Raw genomic sequence first — 27,399 nt, forward strand, 5'->3', positions numbered from 1 at the left:
CTGGAAAAGCCACCCCCTCACCCCTAGCAGCATCCCCTTTATTTTTTTAAATTACTTTTCATATTTTTTATGTAAAATTTGGATACTCCTCTTTGAGCTGATTTCAAAAATGTATAATACTTGTAGGTTAAAGTGGTTAGTTTATGAGATAAACAATTTTTCTTTTAAGAGCACAAATTTTACTTATTATTTACTTTCACCTTATTTGCCTGTACTAAAATGGTTTGTACAACAGTTCAAACTCTTTAATCTCTTTAACTGTGCTATTTATTATGAAGTTACAATAAGTGTTCAAAATGAGTACCATTCACTTCCATACAATGGTATAATCTATTTTGAAATGCCTCTCTGACATTGCTTAATACGGCTGGATTTAATTGTCGACATTCATTTTCTATCCTCTCTCGTAAATCATTCAGAGATTCTGGTTGGGTAGCATAAACTTTTGTTTTTAAACACCCCCATAAAAAGAAGTCTAGGGGTGTTAAATCCGGTGACCTAGGTGGCCACTCCATCATCTGCCCCCTTCTACCTATCCAACGAGCGGGGAATGTTTCGTTTAAAAATTGTCGGACAGGCATAGCATAGTGTGGGGGAGCTCCGTCTTGTTGAAATACCAGTAAATCTTCGGAAAGGTTATCATCATTTTCTATTATTGTTGTAATACGTGGGTCAATCCCTTCCCTGAGTAACTCAAGATATGATTCACCACTTAAATTTCAGTGGATCACTTTCAGCCCAATATCTACAATTATGCCTACTTACTAAGCCATTTAATGTCCAAGAGCATTCATCAGAAAAGCAAATATTGTTTAACAATTGTGGATTGTTATTGATAATTTGCGTCATTGATTCGCAAAACTCTAGACGACGATCAAAATCATCTTCATTCAACTCGTGCACCAACTTAACTTTGTTTGGGTGGTACTTGAATTTATGTAGAACTCGGAAAACTGTAGAAGATGAAACACCGATCGCTCTACTTATTGTTGACAACGATTGGGGTTGTTGAGCCTCTGAGCTGACTTGCCCTAAAATTGCCACTTGGATTGCTTCGTTATTTACGAGTCCCTCTCGCTTATGCACTTTATTGCAAACAGACCCTGTTGTGGTAAATTTCTCCATCAGTTGAATTACATACTTATGAGTTGCATGTCTTCCGTCATGTAATTCGTTAAATATTCTAGCAGCAGCTCTTGCACAATTATTATTTTGGTAGTATAAACCTACAATTTCAATTCTTTCTTGCAAAGAGTAAACCATTTCAGAGAAACAAAATAAATAATGTATCATCAAATTACACTATCAATAGTGACTACAAATTCTAGTTGACAATGTCAAACTTTAATAAAAAGTAGAGTTTTTTGTTGTTTGGATTTTTTAAGTAGAATAAATAGCACAGTTAAAAAGATTAAAGAGTTTGAACTGTTGTACAACCCATTTTAGTAAAGTAAATAATAAGTAAAATTTGTGCTCTTAAAAGAAAAATTGTTTATCTCATAAACTAACCACTTTAACCTACAAGTATTATACATTTTTGAAATCAGCTCAAAGAGAAGTATCCAAATTTTACATAAAAAATATGAAAAGTAATTTAAAAAAATAAAGGGGATGCTGCTAGGGGTGAGGGGGTGGCTTTTCCAGTAAGTTTTAATAAGCCATAATGCTTGCCCCTTCCAACATAAATTGACGTGTTTTTGGATTTTTTCTAAATACCAGTATTACAAAAGTTATTAAAGGTGGATACTTTTATCTGAAAAGCACTGTATATAGAAAAATGAATTGAAAAATTTATTGTACATAACCTGCAAAGGTGGTTTGTCGAAAGAGTGGCTTTTCCATGAAAAAGCTACTTTACTATTTTTCTAAACCATCCAAAAAATCTATTGGAAGTTTCACAAAATAGGCATTTATTCCATTATCTCTATTTCTGATATTTTTTTCCACCTATCCATTTTTTCCAGCTAATTTTTCTGCCACAATAGCGCTGTATAGATGGAAAATTGGAACACATTATTTCTTCACAAATGAAGTTGTTTCTTATCAGCATCAAAACATTGGCCAGTCATAGTTTTTCCTTTTACGAAATAATCAATGGGGTTACACCTTTAAAATAGCAAAACAACATGGCCATGACCTTATTAACGAAAAACTTGATAGCACATCCCTCGGATGAATTCTATGGTGTCGAGTATGAGATGTCGTTAGAAGACTTCACTTTGATTTCATTTGAAGCTATCTAAAGGTTTTAATTTGCACTACTAGCCAGCAATTGATCAGCATTAAGCAATCGCGGCACCCACTTTGCAGATAACTTTGTTATATATAACTTTGCTTATTAAATTTGCAATTTAACTTTTTTTAAATCAGTTTTCGATCACTTCAAACGAAACTGGTGAATTGGCTTTCCTCCATCCACTAATCTTCTTAAACGAATAAATTTTGTTTTAATGTTGTTGATATATATGTAGGTACTTCCCCTGGTGGTAAATTTTGAAACCTGATTGGAGGCTTTTTCTCTGGAATTGAAGATGAAGTGTTCTAAACAACATTTATTATGGAGTCTATCTACTTCTGGGATTGTTATTAAAAAAATAAAATTAAACTCACTCTGTTTTAAAGGATCGTAGCACTTCATCATTCACTATAAAAGCTGCTCAACTGATTGTGGTTTTCAGTACATCATCCGTTATCAAAGCATGATTATTCGTCAATTTTAATAAAATCATACTTTCACACATTTCCTGAATTTTGGACGACACGCAATTTTGATAAATTTTATATTTCCTGTTATCTTTACTTTGTTTAGAGATGTGACATTAGTATTTCACTTACACACTCTTAAAATATTTCATTTTTCTACAAAATGTTTAAATATTTCTATGATATTATGATACTTTTTCTAACATATTTGTAACCTTGTATGTTGAACGACATCTTTACAAACCACGAAATGAACGAATGTTGTTACATCTTCAGGTCCCTGTATACTGAAAAACATCTTTACAAAAGGAATGGTGGGGATGTTTGGAACATCTTTACAAACCCACGAAATGAACGAATGTTTTTACATTCTCAGATCCCTGTATACCGAACAACATCTTTACATAGGGAATGGTGAAGATGTTTGGGACATTTCATTTTGCAAGAAATTGATTGCCCCCGAAAGCAATTGAACCGTCATGTGACTACATCCCATATATTGTAATGACTGACAATGGTGCTGTATTGCAGCAAGCGATGGATCGTGAACAAAAAAGAAGAAAACAAGAGAGAGTAAAACAAGTGGAGGAAAATAGCGAATGCAGAAATCAAAGCACTTTACAGTCAAGCTGAGGTGGGATATGTGGTGAAAATGAGTGAAATGGAAAAGAGGGCGTCCACGGAAAAAAATTTATAGAAGCATGTAGAGAAGATCTAGAAGGAATGGGAATAGAGTACTGGTGTGAAGCAGCCATTATCAAAAATAAATGTAAAAAAGCAATAGAGCGACCCCTAGCTATGAGCCTTTATGGCCTGTTGAGTTGAACCATAAATAGCTGCTTAATTTAAGTAAAATTTATTGAACTTAGTGGAATGTCAAGTTTAAGCCAGCAATACCGACGGAAATATGAAAATAGAGGATATAAAGTTGAATAAGAGGCAAAGTATAAAGTATGATGTAACATTTGAAAATTGTTGATTATTTATTATTATTTTGAAATATTTTTTGAAAGCCATTAATTAACATCCAGGAATTAAAATTACATATCATGCCTGAAATGTTTCTATTAAATATTTCAACTGCAATCTAAAGATATAAATTAATCTCGTCCTTTGTAAAAGTATGTATTGACTTGAAGCTGAAATATTTTTAGTTCTGCAACTAACACATAGAGTTTATATTAAAAATAGAGAGGGGCAAGGTATGAAAGCATGTTCAAATTGACCCGAACTGTGTATAGAGAGAGAAGGAACATCAGTATACCATTCTCTACCTCTCTCTCTTCTATTCTAATTGGATCTCTATGACGCCGCAGTTTCGAGTAGTAGGAACGTCAAAAGAGAAGATTATCAAGTATTAATTTAAATGGCGATTATAGAGTGATAAAGTAGTATAATGATGCTATTTCTCTCTCTCTCTCTTTTCCAATAATACAATTGCACTTACATACTGCTCTCTACTATAATATTAACTCTTTGAATTAACATAAATTATCTAATTACAAGACCGCATAAATATGAGGTCTCTTAAATGTCAAATGTCACTATTTATTTAGTGCCTTTGATGTATACTTAAATCAAGATTTACAAATAAATAAATGGTTTGAAGGGGCTGGTCACCCACTCTCAAAATCTCTACTAACAGCTAAGACCATACTTTCCCGCAGTAAATTTTGGAACAATAACTCTCAATGAAGTTGACATGGCATCACAGTTATACTAAACTTGGAAGGAAGAGAATCACTATGGAATGAGTTTTCATATATTTTATTAACGATTACTCAATTGAAAAACAATTAATAAATATTGAGTAGGTACAAGATACAGACTGCATCTTTCTATCAAATAGGCAATGTTTTTACAAATAATTTCTTAATAATCATTTCTTGGACAAGATCAGTTGGGAGAGCAGGAATGCCGAAGGGAAACAAATCCAAGAAATATTAGAAAAAATGAAGTTGCTGGAATATGTGGAAGAAAGGTCCAGTAGTAACAAATATTATGCTACAATGGAAGTCAGGTGGAATCCAATGACTATAATTATGAATTGACAATAGGGATTGATCCACACCGTTGAATGTATTTAGGAACAGAAGAGCTGCAACCTCATATGAGGTGTCAATTTGTTTATATACTGTGTGCCTGGATAGGTGAAACGATACTTGTAAAATTTTCAAATACAAAATTTGTGTTCCAACTCTTGAAGACTAATTTAAAACAATTTTAGTTTTGAAAAATTGAGTATTTGGAAATTTTAAAAAAACCTATTTTTCTCCACAGCAAATTGCTTGTTTTGTGGCAAATACCACAAAAAGTTATTGAGAGTTAAGTTGATTAGAATCAACATTTAGATCCCTTTATCAAATTTAATTTTTTTGTTTATTTCCAAATCAAAGTATATATTTGTAGCAAATGCTGCCATTGAAAATCAATATTGTATTAATAAAAATATCTGTTAAAATAAATTTTCAAACACTATTTCAACTATTTTGAAATACAATATTAACATTACAGGAAAAAGATTATGTGATCTAGTATTACGGAACTGGCAAAAGATCAATAAATAATGTATCCAAATAATACAAGGGATTTCTTACTACATGAAGAAGAAGATACAAAAGCTAGAAATGATGAAATTGATGCAGGTACTTTTATTGCTTTAAATTCAATAGACGCAGCTCCCAAAATGTTACTCATAAATTGAAGCTTGATTACGAACATACAAAACAAACAAAATTTATCCATTCAAAGTTAAATTTTGTCACACTTTAGAAAAAGGTAATAAAGCAAGGTAGTGTCTGTTTGACTTTGTTTGTCTGTTTGTCCTCATTGAAAAATTAAAGCAAGAAAAGGATATTTAAAAATAGGTGGGTTGTTGATGCGCTGTGCCATACAAGCTAGGAATCATGGAGCCTTTCATTATTGAAGGAACTTTAAATTAGCGTACTTAAACATTTTGCAAAGATTTAATCACAATCTTCCTTTAAATATTCAGCATACTCATTTCATTCAATATATGGCTGCCCTGTTCATTCTATATAATAGATTACTGGTTGGGTAAATAACCAGTTTGGTGAAAGGTGGTTTGGGAAAATGTGTTTGACATGTTGACCTACTAAATACCCAGACCTTACAATATAGATTTTTGTATGGGGGACTTCTCAACAATAGATGAATTGATATCATTTCCCTTAACATTCACTGAGAATATTATTATAATTAACAGATTGGGAAAGCTTCAAAATCAGAAATAGTTTATGAAGAGCACATTCCGAATGATAGTAAATAACTCATGTAGCTCCATGTACAGGCAGTAATTACTTGTAATTATCACCAATATTGAAATTTGGTATATGGGCCTAGATATTGATTCTGATCAACTTATCCCAACAACTTTTTTTCATATTTGCCACATAAAACTTCACAGAAAAATAAGTTCAAAATAATAATTTAAATCTATGATTTTTTTTTATCCCTTATAAGGGTCTTTATACTCATAAGGGTCTTTATACTCATATGTACGAGAACTGTATCGAAAGCTATAAATTATTTTAAAAACATGTCATTAGAGTAAGTGATAAAGAGCATAGATTTACAAAATAATTCAATAGTCTTAAATTTAACAGACTGACAACAAATGAAAGAAATACATATTATATATAAGGTATCATGTAATAATTGTGATGTTGTTTTTATATAGGGCACATAGTCAAAAAACATCAATAGGATAAAAAATAAAGATGAAATTGTATCAACATATCATGAAATAGCAAAAACGGAATCCTAAAAAGAGAATCCAATAAAAGAATATAAGAATTCTTAGAAGCGATTCACCTAGATAAGAATGAGAAATCCATCAATGATAGACAACCTGAGCATTTTAATGTAATTCTATTTTATATATTTCAATGAAACTATAAAAAATTTAAATCCATAGCTGCTTTTTTGTTGTTTATCAAAATTTGAAATAAATAATAAATATGTAATAGAGCACAAAAAGTGATAAAAATCCCAAGCTTTTGTAGATAATATCTTAAATTTGAAATTTCCACCAAAAATTCAATGTGATGATAGATGATCAATCTGACTCAGATCATAGTTTCTGAAAAGCGCCCTAATCATTGCAGTTCTCAATGTCACTTTATTCTTATAAACAATGAAAAGTCAAAAATTCTTTATATGAGAAAATCGATCTTGTATTTAGAGATTTAAATTTCAGATCATTTATACTATGAGAATATATACAGAAAGGTCCAAGAAATAATGTAAAGAAATGATTATTTATCTACAATTAGAGCAAAAGCACATTTATATATATATATATATATATATATATATATATATATATATATATATATATATATATATATATATATATATGTATAGATATATGTATATATGTATATACGTATATAGATTATATGTATAGATTATTAACAATTTTTAGATCATTTTTAATCACAAGTATTTTGAGCAGGTAATTGAGAATTACCATAACTGTGTATTTTTATATGTAAAATTGTGAAAATTTGCTTTTTTTAAAATGTAGTTCAAAATATTTTAACCTACATGTTATTTTTAGTAAAATTAATAATGCTATAAAATATAAAACGAGATATACTGTTTGACATTGAAAAAGTTTATGTAGCAGTCATATTTCACTATGAAAAGCTTATTAAATATATGTGAACACCTTGATGTGTCATGTTATTTTTGATAAGTTTTACACAAAAACCTTGAAACTTGACTTACACATGTGTATGAGAAGCATGAATTCACTTTGAACCAAATAAAATTTTGTTTTAAATGTGATTATATACGTTTTAGGAATAAAGAGAGTTCATAAGAGTGTATCTAAAAATACATCATCAAGGGCAATCTGTATTATTTTTTTTTTCTATAATTAAAAACATTCTTAAACAAAGAAACGGACGGTCATTGATTGTATATTTGAACTAATTGTAACTAGCAAATAAATGCGTTGCAATGGTGTGTCTGTCAGTATTAGAAATGCAGTCATCTAATATTTTTGACATACAAGCTACTAATCCATTTCAATAAAATAGATACTTTGTTATTTAAAAAATCTATCTTGCCCAAATAAATAGTAGGTATTTATACATAGAGATAATAAATTTCAAGACTTTCAGTGGATCTTTAGACTGGGTTTTAAAATTAATTATTCAAAAAAAAACTTACATTTCATTGTCTCTCAAAAAAACACTATTCAAAATATATCAACTTTAATACAAACTAAGCCACGAACAATATAAACATATCACGTCACAAGCAATTTTTCACAAAATAAACACAAATCTTCACTAATAGGCTAGATCAATGCGCCATATCTAATTGCACAACAAACTTTATTTTATAGATAATGACTTGTCAATTGCGTCATATCAAAAATATAGATAGAAACAAGTAACAGAAAAAAGTGATCAAATAAACATTACCTTTCGTTATGGGGCAGATGTTAAATGACAAAATTCCTCAACACTCTATAACATTTAGTAAAACATGGCAGCTAAGGCGCTACGGCCACTGCCAATCAAAAAAGATCCCGCTTAAACTGCGCTTGGGCAAATCTTACAACAGTGTTGCCAGATATTTTTGAATTACGCAGTAACAACTTTTTCCTTACATTTTATTTCTTCAATTTATATAGAACCCATCTTCAATAACATATTTAGAGAAATAATATCATTTTGACGTCCGCAATAATAGACATTTTTTAAGTTCCATATGTTATTTGTGACTTTTATGGAAAATGTTTTCAATAGTTGTAAATTTTACTTTTTAATTTATATCCGTCTAAATCATAAAGAGGAAAAAACATATTTTATCTCATAGATTTTAGGATCATCATCATCATCTATCAGCCATCTTCCATCCACTGCTGGATATAGGCCTCCTCTAGTTTAAACCATCTGTCTCTATCTTGAGCTGTATGTATCCAATTTCCTACAATTTTCTTTACATCGTCACTCCATCTTGTTGGCGGCCTGCCTCTACTTCTCTTATCCATTCTTGGCCTCCACTCCAATATTCTTTTCGTCCATCTATTATCCGTCATTCGGGCTACATGGCCTGCCCATTTCCATTTCTTTTGGGTTATAATTTCAATAATGTCCTTAACGTTTGTTCTTCTTCTTATGTTCTCATTTGTAATTCTATCCCTTCTCGTAATTCCCAACATTGCCCTTTCCATTGCCCGTTGCGCCACACAGATTTTAGGATAAGAGTAATTTAATTTTTGCTGCCTCAATTATTGTTTTTATAAGATTGCAGAAGAAAACAGTGATATTACATTCTTTTTTCTTTGCTGTTTATGTTCAGTCTAAGTGGTGTTGAATTATTATATAGCCTGTTGGTTTTCTTTTGCATGTGATTTCTATTTGTTGTTAATAGACATATATCATCCGCGAATTCAAGGTCTTCCAGTTTTTTGAATGGGTTCCATATAATTAATAATTGAAAAGATTCATTGTGTGGAAAAATGATAAAATAATTATGGGGAGATTATGAATAATAAAAATTCTTTGTAGTATTGAAAACGATTTGTCAGTCTTATTTTGTAAATTATAGTTTATAAAATAAGTCAAATCAAGACTTAGTTCTAATGCCATAATTGACTTTTCATGATTTCTAGAAATCACCATATCTGAATAAATTTTACAAATAGCGTCAACAGTGAACGATCACAGATCCCGCTAATGCGGTACGCATGTCCAGACGTCATTTTATTGACTTTTCTAACATTCCTTTTTGTACTTATTTTAAAAAAAGAAAACTAATTATTATTTTTAATACTTCAACAAACGAAGTTAGAGAATGATATCTTAAATTATTCAGGTCAAATCATGTCAATCCCAGAATAATTTTTAATCAGAACTCTTATATAGCTGTGTTTAAAATTGGAATTAGCGCTTGTCAATTTAAAACACGTGGCCACATGTTTATGTTTCTGAATCGTCTTGATTTTAGGTCTCTTCTGTTATAAAATTTAGTGTTTTTCATAGTTTTTGATACATAAAAATTTGACGTTTCGACCACTTTCAGTCTCTATCAAAATATTTTTTAGTTCATATAAATGAATTATTTTAACAGTATCAAGTACATGTAATTTAGTAGAATATCGATATAAATATAAGCTGTTAAATAACGGATGTGGTTAATCCATGATGTAATGTCTTTACATCATGGGTTAATCTATGTTTAAATACCTACCTAAAAATGCAAAATATGATAGTGCATTTAATTTCTTGTACAATTCTACAAGTAGTAATCTGTACTTGTATATAGTGTATATTTCAAGCGAGTAGATGGCACTGTATGGTTTAAACTCAATATATGATTACTAATAGGAAACATCAAATTTTAAAATGTCATTTCTTGAAACTTGGAGTGTACATTATTATTTTATGAAAATCATAATGTATTAAATAGAAAATACTGTACTGTATGTTCAAATGTAATGTTCAAAATTATCGATTATTTGCACAGCATAGAGCACATATTAATTTTAAGGATAGAGAGATTGAGCTATTGGAACTTGTGTGTGAGCTCGAACAGTTGATGGATCCACATTTTGATAAAGACTGAAAGTAGTCAAATTACCCTTTGAGTCTTGAGTAAATCGTAAAAACCTCATTCGAAATTAATAAATATTGTAGTTTCAACACATAGAAATGTGATAATAGCCGTCAACTGATGGAAAAGTCGTCAGTCAACCGATAAAAAATTCCGCGCGTGCCTCTGACTAACGGTGTTACTCCCTCTAGACAGACAGCTGACGATCATTATTATATTTCTGTATATGTATGAAATCATGAGTAAGAATATCAGGTGGGATAAGATAATTTGACATTCATTTTTTTTTGTTAATTTAACGCGCTTGACTGATGCATCATCATCTGTCTGCATTAAGACTGACGGTTGTTTTCTGTTGCTAATTGATAGAAATTTTGAATTAGAACCATTTTGCCTGAGATAAAATAACTTTAGACAATTTTTTTCACGAGTACCGCAGCCTTCGTAGCGCGCACCCTCCACTACTAGACTGACTGACTGTCGGTTTCGTCATTTTGAATATGACTACAACATACAGTATTAATGTGATATCAGACGGTTCACTTTTCACAAGACACATAAAAAATGACAAAAGAATGAACTTTATTCGCTCATTTCCTCGAATATGTCGTCAAACGAACTCGAGTGAACGTTCTCTTCGTACGTTTCATTTTCCGTTCATTCGGAGTGCGGGAGTGTGAGTGATAGATACCGAATGCCGAAAACCAACATCGCTGGATTGGATAAATTCATTTATCACTTTTGATTCATTAAATGCCTAGACGTTCCATTCTTGATGAAAGATGCTGAATGAAAGAAATAAATGAATAAAAAGTGAACCGTTTGATATCACCTTTAAACTCAGCTGGGATAAATTCCTTGAAAAAAAGTTGCTGCCTTCCGGACTATAATTAGTTAAAGATATTTATAATTTTACTATATGGAGTATATCAAAATCTTTTTAAATAAGATAATACAAATGAGTTTTTAAAAATAATAGAGGCATAGCATAGAAGTCAGACGATAGTTTTCCTACAGAAATGGTTTGGACTACATTAAAAGCAAACCAATCAAATATAAACTTTTGCCTACTTTAAATGTGGTATTGATTGAAAACACCAGTCAAGTTATATTTGAATTTCACAATGATGTATGGAAACATTGTAGTGAACACGTAATGAAAATATTTTTAACACCTGTAAAGCTCATAATAATATGAAGATTCTACATCTGAAGAGTCTTGCTTTTCAGATTAATTAATATCTTGGTAAGTTTTCCAAATATTTTGATAAAAACTGACCTTTCCAATCGGTCATCATCTTCAATGAAAAATTTACCTCTTTTAAAGCTTGCAGTCTAATTTTTCACGGTCGCATACGAAGGACCAAGGGTATTAAGCATATCTTCGTAAATCTGCTTACCTGTTAACCCTTTTAAATACAGGTACTTGATGATGGCTGGATATTTAGTTTTTTGACGTCAAACTCTACATTGACACTTTTAATAAGTTATTGTTCGTTATAATGGATGCCGCATGTAAACAACACGATATAGCTTATTCTCTGAATAAATCACTTTATAAATGGCACAAAGTAGATCGGATACTGGAAGACGAAACGTGGTAAAGAGTAAAAGCGAAAGACTCCTCTCTTGGAGAAAAAACTGCTGCTTTGTTAGTAACAGTTGGTGTGAAGGTAAAAAGAAAACTGAGAATGGGTTGTCGCTGAAAGAAACGTGTAATTTGAATATTTTTTAATAATTTATGTGCTAATACAAATCTGGTAAGAAGGTCTAGTTAAAAAGTTTAACGAAACTGAAGTAAAATATTTATCCAAATCATGGTGCAGAAAACCTTCAACAACTGAAGACAAATCTTTAAATGTTTGTGTCATGTTAGAAGTAGATCCACATTTGTGAAGTAAAAAATTTACGAATTTTGGAAAAAATGCAGTAAAGGTGATTACAGCAGATGCTCGAAATGTTGTCCATTTACTTCAACCCTACAAGCCATGCGATTTTTAAAACTTTGCAATACATTTTGCAACATCTCTGACTGCTAAAAAAATACTTACTTGGATTTGGGAATATCCGAGCCATTTGAATTAACAAAGTTCATTATTTTTACGGAAAAAGGAAAGATCTGGCCATATCACAAGACTCTTGCGTACAAAAATTTATAAAAATTGTACAACCCGTTTCCTAGATAATTGAGTCGTTCCATTCATAAAAATCACTCTGTATATTTTCAATATAAAAATTCTGTTACAACATTATTTTAACAATGGGACGTCGCTGATGATGATTTTTCTCTTCAATTTGTACTAAAAATAATTTAAATTTACAAGTGCAAGCTTAACTATTGGATGATAGTTTATATCTTCATTATATTCGAGTTTTAGTCTTAGTGCGTGCCTGGTTCACACAGAAAATTAAATATTAATCGAATGTATTGGATGTGTACATTCAAAAGCTTCCTATAGCAACCCCTATTAATGGAAGATATGTGGCTATATGTGAATATTACTTATAATCGATTGCTTACATCGAATAGAACACATTTCTTTCAAAAATGTTAATTATAGAAAAGTTTTCTATAGTTTTGCTGATAACTTTATTCTTCCGAACCAACAGTCAAACTTCTCAAAATCTTAATGTCTGTAAGTATTTTTATACAATTATCAATTGACGAGTGTAGTGAACAAAAACCAGTTTTTTGACTAAATTTTGATAGTTACCTTCGAGAGTGATATAATCAATTCAAAGCTATTTCATGATAAATAGAAATAATGAGAGTGGCCTTAAGGGGTCTGCTTGAAGAGCTCCTTTCTCAGTTTTTATTCTCTCTTATACGAGTGCGTAATCTTTTAGAGCAGCTGATTCATACATTACTTAAGTATTCTAATAACTCATATGCCATTTTGAAATTGTTTCGAAATATATTCTTGTTTTTAGTCTATATACTTAGTTCAGTGATGTTTTAACCGTTTTTATACATACGCAGATGCCACTGTCTTCCTTTTTACAAACGTGTTCTCCAACTCTGCCCTCTCAGTCTCCGTCTTCTAAATCTCTCTTTCTCTTTTCTTCATCGACGCTATCTCGCTAAGATTTTCTGGACCTTTTTCGTTTTCTTCTATCCTTGGAACTTTAGTTAGCAACTCTTTTAATCCATTTGGTATTTTCTGATCTTCTTACGTGGCAAGACCAGAACAATTGCTTTTTCTCAATAAATTAGATATCACATTTAATCATGTTTATCCGTCTACGTACATATCTAATTATTCTTTATAATGTAAACTCTCATCAATTCGCAACTACTACGCCAATAATTCATTTTTAACGCTGTGACTTTATTTTCATTCCTTTCATTAATCATCCAGTTTTCAGCGCTGTATCCCATTATACTCTAAACCATTGTGCTGTATCTTCCTCTTTTATTTTTTCTGTAAGGTGTCTATTCCATAGTATAAGGTTCAGTTGTGTGATGCACCTTGAAAAGTTCCTTTCTTATTGTAGATCTTCGAGCTGTGAATCCTGCTGTTCTTCACCTATTTAACCTTATATATTTTGTACAATCCTGTTTCGAAGCCACATCCCACGATAGTTCTCACATAGTTTGCGATCTCCTTTTTTGAAAAACGATATCATGTATTCTTGCTGCAATTCTTCTTTGTCCATTTATGGAATAGATTTTTTCTTAAAAATAGCCAGTGAATGCGGTGCGTGGTCAATCAATTCGAACTGTGTGAGAAGGAGAGTTATTCTGATGGAAAAGCACTTTCATTTTCTTCAAATGCGGTTACTTTCTAGCAATTGTTTCCTTTACCTAATCATAATTATATACTCTCTTGTTATTGTTTCACCTTTTTGAAGATCTTCGATGAATCCATCACTATCTCGAAGAGAGGTAGTCATCACTTTTGCAGCCGATAAAGCCGTTACTGGATTTTTGGACTGCAATTTCAAGAGTTTAGTGGTAGAGCTAGGTTTCATCTAGAGATATGAGTCCACGCGAAAATTCCGAAAAATTTTACTTAAGCTGCGTCTGGGAAATGTTCATTCGAATGCGCTTTTGGTCTAAAGTGAGCAAACACCCAGCACATGCATAATTCATTTTTCATTTTCGTTTTTGGCGTCCCTAATGCTCGTCGTCAGCTGATCTGTCCGACGACGACATCCAGCTACCCAATATTTAATTGTCGTAATTCACGGTGCAGAGTCTCGGTCGGTAAATAGTATCGAGCTACTCTCTCTTTTGCTTAAGCGTATTGCCTTTCAAAAACAACAATTCAGTGACAACTTGATGCTCGATTTTTTCCACTTTTAGAACAATCTTATTAAACTCCTCACTTATAACATTGTCAAATAGAAACTGAAATCTTCAGCTTGAGGTCAGAAACTTTTCAAACAGCCGTCGTAGGTATTCGATATTACTGCTCGAATGAAAATATGATTTTTGTTTTTTCTAAATCCTACTTGATATTTAGGCAACATTTTATTCCTTCCTTAATAATTTGTTAGTTAGTCATCTGATAATGAGTCAGCATTTGAGAAATCTAAATTAAGTTCGGTATGTAAGGTGTCTTTTGTTGATATATGAAAATTTTTGTAATAACCAAATATTAGAATTAGGTATTTACAGGGTGTTTCGCATAAGAAATGACATAGAGCAGAAGCCTGTGAGGGAGCATAAATATTGGGGAAAATTTACTATTGTGATTTTTCAGAAAACTCTAATTTTCAAGGATATGTCGAATGACCAAGGATATGTTTTCAAGAAAATTATTTGAAAAGCTACAAAAAAATCTAGAGTTAGCCCTGAATGTATACATTTGACAATTTCCAATTCAGTTTTTATAGTAATTGAATTTTCATAATTTTTTTCTCTTAAACTCAAAATTATTCCTCGCCGAAAATAAAAGCCTATTCTGGCCATTAGCTGATAATCAATTTATTATTACATTGCATTATCTATAATGCGATTGCACAATTCCTCTCACGAAACAACTGAAGGAGAAAAAGTTATTACATTTAATAAGGTCTGGTGAGCAGGGAGAGGCCAATCTTGAGGGTAATTATTTCTTCGTCTAATCGACTTATTTGGAAATTGGTGGCTTAAAAAGTCTCTTACACTGACGCTAAAATAGTGGTGTTCCATCATCCTTAAACCAATGTTCCAATATCAATAATATTAGCGAAACGTCAAATAAATTCAGTTATACATATCGGGTGGCCCATTAGTGTGTGGAAGTGCAATAGCTTACTAAAGATAAAATATACAAAAAAAATTTTTAAATAAAAGTTGTTATATTTGCACAGATACACATTTTTAAAATATTTTGAGGTTCAGCCTAAGCGTAAGAACATGAAGTAAAGTTTTTTTAAATAGGACACTCTGTATATTTGTTTACCATCGATTTGTTTTTATTTAAATTGAAATTTGTTCAAAATTCGTTAGCGTTTGTTGTTGTGCTACCCAGGCTCTTATTTTTTATTCTTTTTTATTTGTTCATAATATATTTAGCATTTTAAAATAATGTTTTATTTTATAGGAAACGTTTATAAAAAAAGGAAAATGATGTACGGGTTGCTGTTATCGAGAATCCTCTAATAGCATAAGTGCTTGTTTTCATCCAAAAAATCAAATAGAAAACTAAATTTTTTAATAAATAATTTAGATAAAGATGTATCCTTCTAAATAGGCGTAAAATACGAGGGTAGTTCAAATATACACCGGAATGTCGCTGTAAAAAATTTCATTATTAATGTAACGTTTTCGTATTTATATACACGCCTCCTATTCGAGGAGTGAAATAATAAACAGTGTCTCTTACGTTCTTAATTTATTTACACACTATACAATACGCTTAACTTAGAAATAGACTAGAAATTATTTAGAGAAATTCTATAAATAAACCGCCTGCTATAATAATAAATTCTAAAAGAAAATATCAAAGGCGCGTCCGCCATTTCTAAAAAACAGATGAAAGGACAGGGCCTGCCTAAGGACCCATTTCGCGAGCTTGTTCATAGCAATAAGTTATCCAGCTGATTTTTTTTACAGTTTTCTACATAGTCCTCACACTCTACATAATTTTGTCACTTCTCCGGAAGCTTTAAGATATCTTTTTATAGTAGTCGTATGGTGACAAATCGTGACTATGGGGAGGGCGTTCCAGTGTTTCACAACCCAATTCGTTCAACGTTTCCATCGTAAGATTTGTAAGTCGAGCTGTATGTGGTCTGGTGTTATCTTACAGCAATATCGCATTACGGATTGGAATATCACGTCGTTTTAATTTGTAGACAGGTTTCACCGTGTTTTTTAGAGGTTATTATAATACTGAGAGTTCATAGCTTGTTATTCAGTCAGAAAATCAAGCGCAATTACTCCTTTCATGTCCAAAAACATGGTACACAACACCTTCTCCATTGTCAGTGTAGCCTTCGCGTTAAGTACCGCGCTTTTATCTTTCTTCCTCCACTCCATAGACGCACGTTTACTCTCCGTAATAAAAGGGTGTACAAAGTCTCGTCTGTGGTGAATATTTAGTGCAATAAATTTTCCTTTCCTCTGCATACCAATGCATAAGACGCCATGCCATGTAAATTTCCACTCAAAATTCAGAAGTCTTGGTACTAATCTGGAATTTTGCAGTAACCAAGCCGTTCATGAATTATTCGCTCAATACTACGCTGATTCCCAATGCTTCAGCTACATCGCGTACAGTTCTGCATTGCACATTGTTGCTGAATGGCCAAAAAATTCAATATATTGAGAACCAATTGATATAGAAACCAGGGGTTGGTATCATTCTGAAATTTGCATTAGATTGTTTTCTTGAAAGCAAATGCAACAAGTATTTTTTGGAGTGTATATTCAAATTAAATAATACTACAATTTAAAATTCAATAGAGTTAAAAACTGGAGAATTTTGTAAATAATAAAAAGTGAAAGTAAAAAGTTGTTCAATTTGCAAAGAAAAGCACTCATTCAGAGTAATTTGTGATTTGGTCAAACTTCCATTATTCTGACAGTGGGCTTTAATTATTGGAAATATCCTTGAAATAAAAAACCATGCTGTTTCTCAAACTTGTAGCTTATATAGTGTGAGAATTAGAAAGTAGATACTCGAAATCAGCGATCTTCCAAATGAGTTTTTCTACAGCGCTGATGTTCTCATCGGCAACACTTGTTGGGTGTGGCGCATGTGGCTAATTTGCTATATTTTCTCGGCATTTTGGAAAGCAGAACACCAATCATACACTTGAGTCTTTGTGAGGCAGTCATCCTATTATCTTTGACCAAAAAACCAATAATGATGAGTTGCGGAACACTTACTGGTACATCTTCATGGTTATAATTACACTTAAAAGCGAGGTTACGTAGTCCAGCCTATTCTCTTTTTCTCGCTATTTAGTAGATCTCTTGGTTCATGTGCCGGACTAAATGTACATGAAACAACAGTTTCCTTCAAATTCAAATCGTAATAGTTTTGGTTGATACAACTCTATTGAACTGTTTGGAAAAATAACTGGACGAAATCTGGTCTTGATTATACTTTCATTTTTAATAATGAGGAGAATGGAGCTACATAAATGAAACAAAAAATTAGACAAATGACAGTTTTGTATTACATTCGAAAAAATACATATGGAAAGTTCAGAATATGGGATGGCTCTAGCACCTAGATACGATATCTTGTCTTCTATTTTATTTGTTCCCATGTGTAGTGCTCTGTAGTTACGTAGTGTTTCACACTTCGAGAAAATGCGGATAGAGGTTTCATTATCTGCGCAACAGAATCTGCAGGCTACATTATCTGCTAATTCTAACGTCTTCAGGTGTCCATTGCGGCGACAGTGTCCTAGATAAATACATAATCATTATAAAACTACCACTATACCGGTATTTTGTACTTTCTTGAGTGTTTGTGTGCTATTTTCAGCAAGAGTTCATCTTTCATCTACACCTTTCAAAACTCTATAATTTTTTTTAAATAATTGATTGAAACTATATTCATTACAATATTTAACAAGTAAGTTTGTTTTTCAAGCATATCATGGTTATCACAAAAAAGAAATTCATAGTTGTTACTTGTTTTACCTTTTGATATTCCTACTGGAATGGCAGGTACTTTACCTAGAGCTTGAAAAGTTGAAGGTTAAGGCACAATTGCAGTTTCTGTAATACATACAGCTGTTACATGTGTGGAAATTTAAAGGTTTACATTTAACTTACATTTGTCTTTGAAGAGCTGTGTTTTTTGTCTATTTACTCTAATAGGCCTAATGAAGTACTCGCAAGTATGTCTACAAATATTATTAATATAGACTCTTATTACGAAAATCTTGTAAGTACATCTATAATATCTACCTCCAATTTTTTCTAGTGTTTGAATGTTTTATTTGTGGTGAGGACCAAAAGTTATAAGTGGAGTCTCCAGCAACTGCTTAATCAAATCAATAACCTAACCTAAAACTGCGCCCTTGTTTTTTAGATATTATAGGTACCCTAGCTAGAGCAATGCTATATACAGGCCTACTTTATTTCATTCAGAGTGATAAAATGAAGCACAAGTACCTTGGTGTTGGTGGACCACTTATCTAATATTTTGGAAGAAAAATCTATTCTTTTTAAGAACTAGAGCTGATGTGAGCAAACAAGCAGACGAGTTATTTGAGTAGACCATTCGCCCACTGTGTCTCACTCACTAAAACGTGCGCTGTCAACTGCGCTGTATCACCCTCTTCCCAACCCATTATAATTCAATCAAATGATGACTCTAGCTCAGTCCATTCTGACAACAATGATTATTTATAAAGATACTTTGGAATTGAAATGTTTATTTTTCTTTTGTTTTATTTACAAAAAATTTATTTTCCTTTATGGTTTTAACTTTGAAATTTCGTTTTCCAGAAAAAAACGAATGGGAAACAAAAAGGGCTCAGCTCACGTCTGGTACCCTGTTTAAACCAAACGCACTTACAGGCAGTTACATTTTACTCATCTATTCGAGTTTTATAATTTAATATTTAGTTGTAGCAATTTAACGAGGTATAATAATGATTTTTTTCAAGTGCCAAGTAGGACTAAAGTCAAGTGCATCTGTCTAACGGTGTAAAATGCCGTCCAATTTATAATAATTCGATTGCCTTTTATCGAATTCTTTCTCGCATAAGATATACATATTTTCAAAAGTATTTATAAAAATAATAAATTTATGAAATCAGGTATCTACGCCTATGATAGACCAAACAAAATTGTCGGCAAGAGTTTTTGTAATCTGCAATTGATATTGGAAGAACTATAGGTGTAGCACTAGGGGCGCAGCGGGAACTTATCATTTACTCTACTATAGAAAGTTATTTACTATATTTTTCTAATCCAACTTACATATATACGTATTTTGTATTTCACAAATTGAATTTATTTTCATATCATTTCAAGTGTTCGTGAATGAAGAGGGAAATGAAGTAGCAGATAAAGCGTTGGATGTCGCTTTAACATACCTGAAGAAAAATAGTAAATTAGGTATAAGCGTTGACATAAGAAGAGTTGTTGGAAACAGAACTGATTCAACTACATTTTTGGATGCACGTAAGATTTACATGAATCTAGTTTTGCTTAACTTACAATTTGTGCTAATACTTTACATTACTTTAATATACTCAGTTTGTAGAATACCTTAAAGAGTTTTCGTAGCAATGTAAACACCTTAGCAGATTGTTTTGTAATCATAAGTTGTCGGTATTATAATTTAAGTTTGAAATTCGTAAACTTTAATTTTGAAAAATGGTTAGATTAACAGAAATGTAATAACAGTTTGGAGAGCACAGAAATGAATAGTTGTAGAAAATTGCGTATATTACCGAAGTTATTTCCTTACAATCGTCCTACCAATATAGTTACAATGAATTAATCCGTTTAAAGACGTCCTAGAACTTCGAGGACGAATCCTAGATTAAACGAGGGAGGAGAAATGTAATACTTAAGAGACCAGACTACTTAGTCAGCTAATGAAACCTCTTTCTATTATTCAGATTCATGTGTAAGCAGATGCTTTGCACAAAATCATTTCGTATACAAAGTCCCTTTGTACGAGTGTTTGTGTCATTCTGTGAATAATTTTTTTTGAAAAGTTTGACGTATAACAAATATTTATATACAGAGTGAGTTTTATGTATGGAACGCTCAATTATCTTAGAAACGGCTTGTACGATTTTTATAAATTTTTGTGGGTCTTGTGATACGGCCGGTATTATGGTGGTATCTACCTTGTTGTCAGATCTTTCCTTTTTCCGGAAAAATAATGAACTTTGTTACTTCAAAGGAATCACCCTATATATTTTGTGTTTTTGGAAGTCCTTAAGAAATACTGATTATTTTTCATGTAATATTTTCTATATCTAAATGCCACTATTTCGGAATTATAGCAACATTTACAGTATCTCCACCAAAGTTACAATAAATATTGTACATTTAGATGGCTACGATTAAATAGACTCGTTTATTTTGAATATTCTTTAATAATTCATGTGCTAATTGAAATCTAGTAACAAGGTCTAGTTAAAAAGTTTAACGAAACTGAAGTAAAATATTTATCCAAATCATGGTGCAGAAAACCTTCAGCAACTGAAGATAAATCTTTAAATGTTTGTGTCTGTTTATAAGTAGATTCACTTTTGTGAAGTAGAAAAGTTACGATAATTACGAAACGAAAGCATACAGTAAATGCGATTACAGCAGATGTTCATTGTCCATTTACTTCAATACAACAAGATTTTTAAACCTTTGTGCAGTACATTTTACAACACTGCTCAATTCTTTTCGTCTCTGTGGTAATATTATCTTCTAATTACTGAATATTGGCAGGTTTTGTTTTAAAAGCGATGTTTTTTAATCGACCCCACATGAGTCATGTCTGGTGATCGCGGGAGCCATTTGATAAAATCACGCTTTCCAATCCATCTTCTGGGAAATAAATTATTTAAGTATTGCTTCACCACACACGCATAGTGAGGTGGGGCACCATCTTGTTGTAGCCAAATATTGTCGTTTGGGATATTGTTATTATCAGAAAATTTCTAATATTGAAGTTAGTTTTAAATGTAATTGAAAATACTTACTTGGATTTGGAAATATCCGAGTCAACTCAGGTATAATACTATTTTCCAATAAATTTAAATACGTGGGACCATTTAAGTTACCCTCAATAAAAAAAGATCAATTATTTTGTCGTTTATTATTCTAACCCGTTTATTCAGTTTTTCGGGATATTGGGATTAACGCATACAACGAGGATTGTTACGTTACAATTATGCCGATTTACGTTTTCATTAATACAAAAATCGAAAAACACAACATTACTTGAAAAATTTTGATCGTCTATCAAGATAGTCATCTGACAACTCTTGAAACATCGTTACTTTCTATGGATGGAATTTACTATCAAGTAAAATTTTTATTACGGATGTTTGCGAAATATCAAGTTCCCTGGATAGGACTCAAGTATGGATTGTCTTCTAACAGGACACAAACATCTAAAGATTTGTTTTCAGTTGATGCAGTTTTTTCGTGCCCTGATTTGGATAAATATTTTACTGGACCAGTTTCGTTCAACTTTTTTCGGTTAGGATGAAAATTTTTAATGCCTATCACCATATCCTAGTATCAATTTGTTCTTTTTCAGATAAACTTCGAGTTCGACAATAATAATTTATTGAAACGTCAAATTTTTTATTCTAGCCACCTAAATGTATTATTTTAACTTCTGCGGAGATAACGCAAATGTAGCTGTAACTCCAAAATTATGGCATAGGAATCATTAAATGAAAAATAATAAGGATCGTACAAGCCATTTCCGAGATAATTGTGGTGTTCTATACATAAAACTCATTCTGTTAAACTTTTGCCGTAAAAAATGTGCTATAACAAAAGCAGTTCCAAGTTATGGTTTTATAGACGTATTAGGTGTGTTTGGCATAATTCGTGCATCAATGTTCATGATACTCATAAGACCTATAATCATGTGCAACCATAAAAGAAAAATTTATCATTCAGATAAAATTTGTTGGTATTCGAACTTGATAATAACCAATTATCCATCGCAGCGTTAATGTATATAGCTTTTAGAATAGTTTTCAAGTTATAATTATTTGTCAAGATCCAAATTCTCATTTTTAGTTTGTAGCACTTATAATTCAATGTTGGAGAGCAAATCTTATCCGTATCTGGTATTGGACACCACAATGGCAGGTCTTGGATCAGAAACGGTGAAGTCATTTACAGCAGCGTTAGCACTACCAACTGTAAGTGCTTCTTTTGGACAAGAAGGGGATTTGAGACAATGGCGAGATATTGAGGAACATGAAAAAAACTATTTAATTCAAATATCTCCCCCGGCCGATATTATACCTGAAATCGTTAGAACTATAGTTCTGTATCAAAATATTACGAATGCTGCCATTCTCTTTGACAAGTCGTTTGGTAAATATATTCATATCATCGTCATTATTATAAATGAAAACTACTGAAAATGGAAAACTGTCTATTATAGTTGAGGCTATAAGTTGATAGTCGAGGCGAGACAATAGACAGTTTTTCTCCGAAGTGCATATTTAACTTTTTTTGCCTCAATATATACGTTCCATTTTACGAACTATAATAATTTCATACAAAAAGTTTCTTGATTTAAATTATAATAACGTTCATTCTCTATTTCAATAATATTGCGAAATTAAAACAATCTTTAATTCCCGTTGTCAAAGAAGATGTACGAGATAAGTTTTGATTATGCAGGTGTTTCAGTAAGACTACTTTGAACGCTTCCACTTTTGAAATTCTTTTTGATAAGTTTGATACATTTCATCTAAAATGGAATAATCAATTTATCTTTCCAAAAATCCGTCATGCGGCAGGTAGACCGACGGTGGTGCTAATCCGAGAGGCTGAAGATAAACCTAAAAAATCCCAGCTTACCAGCGAAACATTGCACGTCATCAATTATAACATTGGAAAATGTGACTCTCGAGTACTCTACAGCGGTGAAATATCACCAAAATAAATTTTGCCTGCGTGCTCCGATGATGCAGAAGAGCTTTCCCAATCTATTGGACAAAAATAATAAAATCCCAGTGTTGAATCTAGAACGTCCTCTATCTACATTGTACAAGGCCTATTCAAGGTTATAATCAAGTAAATTTTACTAAATTTGTGAAGACGCTGTTTCTTATATTTGCTGTTAAGCTCTTCTAAAATTGTTTCAATTTTGCTTTTTATATAAAGTGCTCACAAAATTTCCATTATCTTTCATAATTTCCTTTTATTTGAGGCAAATTTTGTATGCTTATTTTCGTGTGAATTCGTATTTTATATTTATTTTAAAGAACAAAACAAATAAAATAGAACAGATTTTTGTATGACTATAAGTAGTTATTCTTAGCCATACCTCTCATCCCAAGAATTGCTACTCCACGTCATGGAATCCTGCGAACACGATATCACCTATTCACCTATTCAAGAAAAGTAAACAGCTTAGGATTCATCATAAACAACTATATTTAAAAAAATCACAATTATCTTTCCAGTGATCATAGCTCTAACCCACGAAAATTAGTAATGTTGCTGTTTTACTGGATTTAGGTAGTTCTCAGGGTTCTTTATCGATACAATGAAAGTTAACATTAAAATTTTGGCCACTAAGTGATATATTTTTGTTTAAATTTTCAAAATTTCGAATTTTGCAAATAACTCGAAATCTATGCCAAATATACAAAAAAGGTTCCCTGTGATTTTTCCCTAAGAGCTACAATTTCTATGTGAAATGCCCACAAACTTCGGGGTCGCATCTTAAAAAGTTTTCGCACCACGTAGAGTCTGAGGGAAATTACGTCCTCGGCTGAAGAAGAAACTGCTGAATCTCCTCGAAAACTCAACATTCCAGGACAACAATTCATGCTCGAATCTGATTCCTTAGACTTGGGGGAAGCAGAACTTTTTGACGGAGAGACCAGTCCTTCACATTTTTCGAAATTCGGCGTAGATTCCGAGTTATTTGCAAAATTCGAAACTTTGAAAATTCAAACAAAAATATATCGCTTAGCGGCCAAAATTTTGATGTTAACTTTTACTGTATCGATAAAGCACCCTCCAAACTACCTAAATCCAGAAAATCAGCGACATAACTAATATTCATGGGTTTTGGTTCTAATTGAGCTGTACTCACTAGACTATAAGCTATTGGTATATAAGACAATACTTGGATATACTTTAACATAAGTAATGCAGTTGCAAGGCGCAATAAATATTATCACGAGGTATAATTTAAAAATTTTGAAGATGATAATAAATGCTCCATTGTATGCGCTCAATAGTATCATTGTAATATAATAAGGTCTCTCAGTTAGAGAAGAAAGTGACCAGTGAAAAGTAAAATGGAATGACTTTAGTTTCACCCCAATCAACTGGCCAAAAGTCTAGTATCGTAACCTATTAATTATTCAGCTTAATTAAATAACAGAATTAAATTGGAAAATATTTAATTGCTAAGCAAAACAGGTCTAATTGTAGCTGACAGAACATTAGCCTACATGTTTAAAAACTCATATTTCATATCGATTTCTGATTTTCTTGAATATTAGAATATTTTTTGCCTTGTTTAATGTTGTCATTTCTAATCAGAATTGAGAAAATGCGTATTAATATGCAATTAATATAATTCTCGTTTTGTTTAGTAATGGATCACAAATATAAATCTCTTCTACAAAATGTGGCCACCAGGCACATAATAACGCCCATTAAAAATGGAAATGAGGTAGTTGATCAACTGAGTCAACTTCGGAAATTAGATTTGTTAAATTACTTTATTTTGGGGAGTTTAACGAATATTAAACGTGTTTTAGATGCCGCCGATTCGCTTAATTACTTTAACAGGTAATTTTTGTTTTGTTTTATTGTTCTTTTGAAGGATTTCAAATTAATGAATCGTCCCATTTAATTTATAATCCACTAATTCTATAATAGGAAGCTCAAGGAATTTTTATCGTAACATGAAACAATAAAGTGGTATATTATTGCCTGAGGGTAGCAGTAACGGTAATCACTTCTTAATTTGAAGAATCCTTTATGCCCTTTCGAGCGACAGAGTATTGGGGTTTTGGGTTTTCATTCTTCTTTCACCTATTTTTCTCCTTCGTTTGCTAGTTGATCTAGCCAAGTTTTTCTGAGTCTTCTTTTTCTTATGTCTTTTCATTTATGTCACTTATTAGACTTTGATGTGTTCGTCTCTTCATGTGTGCGTTCCATTGTAAACATCTTTCTACTTTTTTATTTCTTATTGATTATTGTTTCTATAATTTCTATAATTACCGCATCTGTAATCTCATCCAGCTTCTGTTTTTTTTGCTATTTTCTTTGGTTTATTCATCTATTACTGTTATTTAAATTTGTTAATTCTTAAATGTACCCGCTTTTTTATTACTATATTATCAGTATATTTTCATCGATTCTTGGTGAATATTTTTTATCTTATTGATGATTGTTTTATTTTTAGATTTTAGATTAGTGGAATATTTTGATAATATATGTACCAAACTTCCGTTTCTCTTTGGTTTGGGTTCATAATAAAAACAAACATTAGTCTAGAGTTTTCGAGGCATAGAATTCATTTATCGATGACCTAGATGACCGAAATTGAAAATTCGGTTTTACAAATGATTTTTTTGGAATGTGGGCTTGACTTAAGAAAGAAAAGAAAAATGTTAAGAGGAATGATAGTGCACATTGTTATTTACATCATATCTGTCCTTCAAAACGACACATTGACACAGGTGTATACTTGACTCCTTCTCTACTCTATCTCTTTGTACACACTACATTTCGCAGATGACCAGGTTGTAATTTCCCAAGACAAAGAAGATTTGGTCTTCATGACTCGTCGACTAATATCAGAATATGAAAATGGGGATTTGAGGTCAACATGCAAAATATTACGAGGATGTATTGATATCTAGTTAGCCTAGACCAGTTCCATGCATAAACAAAATATTGCGTTACCATAGCAACGAACAATAACTTATTGGAAGTGTCAGTTCAAAGTTTGACGTCAAAAAAGTAAACCAGACTTACGCCATAAATTAAAAGAAAAAATTGTAAAAATCGAAAAATAGGAGTATCGAGTCATCATCAAGTACATGTATTTAAAAGGTTTAAGAGGTAAGCTGATTTACGAAGATATGTTTAATACCCTTGGGTATCAATGTCCTTCGTATGCGACCGTGAAAAATTGGACTGCAAGCTTCAAAAGAGGTAAGTTTTCCATTGAAGATGATGACCGATCGGGAAGACCAGTTTCTGTGTCAGTCCCCGAAATACCTGCTGGAAAAGTTCTTGTTTTAGTTTTTTGTGATTGCCATGGAGTAATCATGATTGATTTTTTGGATAAGGGTAGAATAATAACTGGAGATTACTATCCAACATTACTGACCAATCTACCGGAAAAAAATAAAGAGAAAAGGCGCGGAAAGTTATCCAAAGGTGTTTTGTTTTTGCAGGACAACGCCCCTGCACACAAACCTCATATTGCCATGCAAAAACTTCGTGATTCAGTGTTTAAATTACTAGAACACCCCCCTTATTCACCAGATTTGGCTCCGCCCAACTATCATCTCTTTCCTCAACTGAAAAAAGGAAAAAAAGGTAAATTTTCTTCCAACGATGAGGTAATAAAAGCTGAGGAGGTTTGGTTTGCAGAGCAAGGAGAAACATTTTTTTACAGGTCTAGGGACGTTGCAGGTTCGCTGTAATAAATGTTCGAATTAAGAGGAGAATATATTGAGTAATAAAATATTTTGACATTGAAATTTTGTTCGGTTCTATAGTAGGCTAAGAATTTTTCAATATATCCTCGTAAATATATCTGTATCGGATTTACAACTTAAGACTTAAAACAAATATCGATCACTGAAGAATACATGTATTTGGCAACAAGCAGTAGCAGAGCGAAATCAGAAATATAAGAACGAATAATAAAAGAGAAAAATCATTGCAGCACTTTACTATGGTCCGGTAAATTTTCTGAAAAAAAAAAACATCAATTATTCAACACAATTTTCAAGAACGTT

General features: G+C 31.8%; 2 protein-coding genes and 1 long non-coding RNA gene across 4 annotated transcripts in view; 1 reads left to right on the forward strand and 2 right to left on the reverse strand.

The window, feature by feature from the left end:
* Nucleotides 1-8,279, reverse strand: part of LOC130441984 (uncharacterized) — a 74,016-nt gene extending 65,737 nt beyond the window's left edge. The window contains exon 1 of one of the 2 annotated variants that reach the window (XM_056775925.1): nucleotides 8,160-8,279. The gene's annotated coding sequence lies outside the window, so the exon portion shown is untranslated. Of the gene's footprint in view, nucleotides 1-7,902 lie in introns of both variants that reach the window. The other variant, XM_056775926.1, reaches the window with a different exon arrangement.
* A 4,522-nt stretch (nucleotides 8,280-12,801) lies between these two features.
* Nucleotides 12,802-27,399, forward strand: part of LOC130441988 (ionotropic receptor 25a) — a 48,155-nt gene continuing 33,557 nt past the window's right edge. The window contains exons 1-4 of the mRNA XM_056775932.1: nucleotides 12,802-12,932; nucleotides 19,727-19,876; nucleotides 22,463-22,765; nucleotides 25,012-25,210. Of these exons, the coding sequence (XP_056631910.1) occupies nucleotides 12,845-12,932; nucleotides 19,727-19,876; nucleotides 22,463-22,765; nucleotides 25,012-25,210 (740 nt within the window). The 5' untranslated portion in view covers nucleotides 12,802-12,844. The remainder of the gene's footprint in view (nucleotides 12,933-19,726; nucleotides 19,877-22,462; nucleotides 22,766-25,011; nucleotides 25,211-27,399) is intronic.
* On the reverse strand, nucleotides 18,115-18,559 carry LOC130441991 (uncharacterized). Its single transcript, XR_008909661.1, has 3 exons — nucleotides 18,518-18,559; nucleotides 18,383-18,460; nucleotides 18,115-18,143 (listed from the first exon to the last, which is right to left on the reverse strand). It is a non-coding gene; the product is annotated as an uncharacterized LOC130441991 (long non-coding RNA).

This window comes from Diorhabda sublineata, chromosome 3 (genome assembly GCF_026230105.1).
Source record: "Diorhabda sublineata isolate icDioSubl1.1 chromosome 3, icDioSubl1.1, whole genome shotgun sequence".
NCBI classification, from domain to species: domain Eukaryota; kingdom Metazoa; phylum Arthropoda; class Insecta; order Coleoptera; family Chrysomelidae; genus Diorhabda; species Diorhabda sublineata.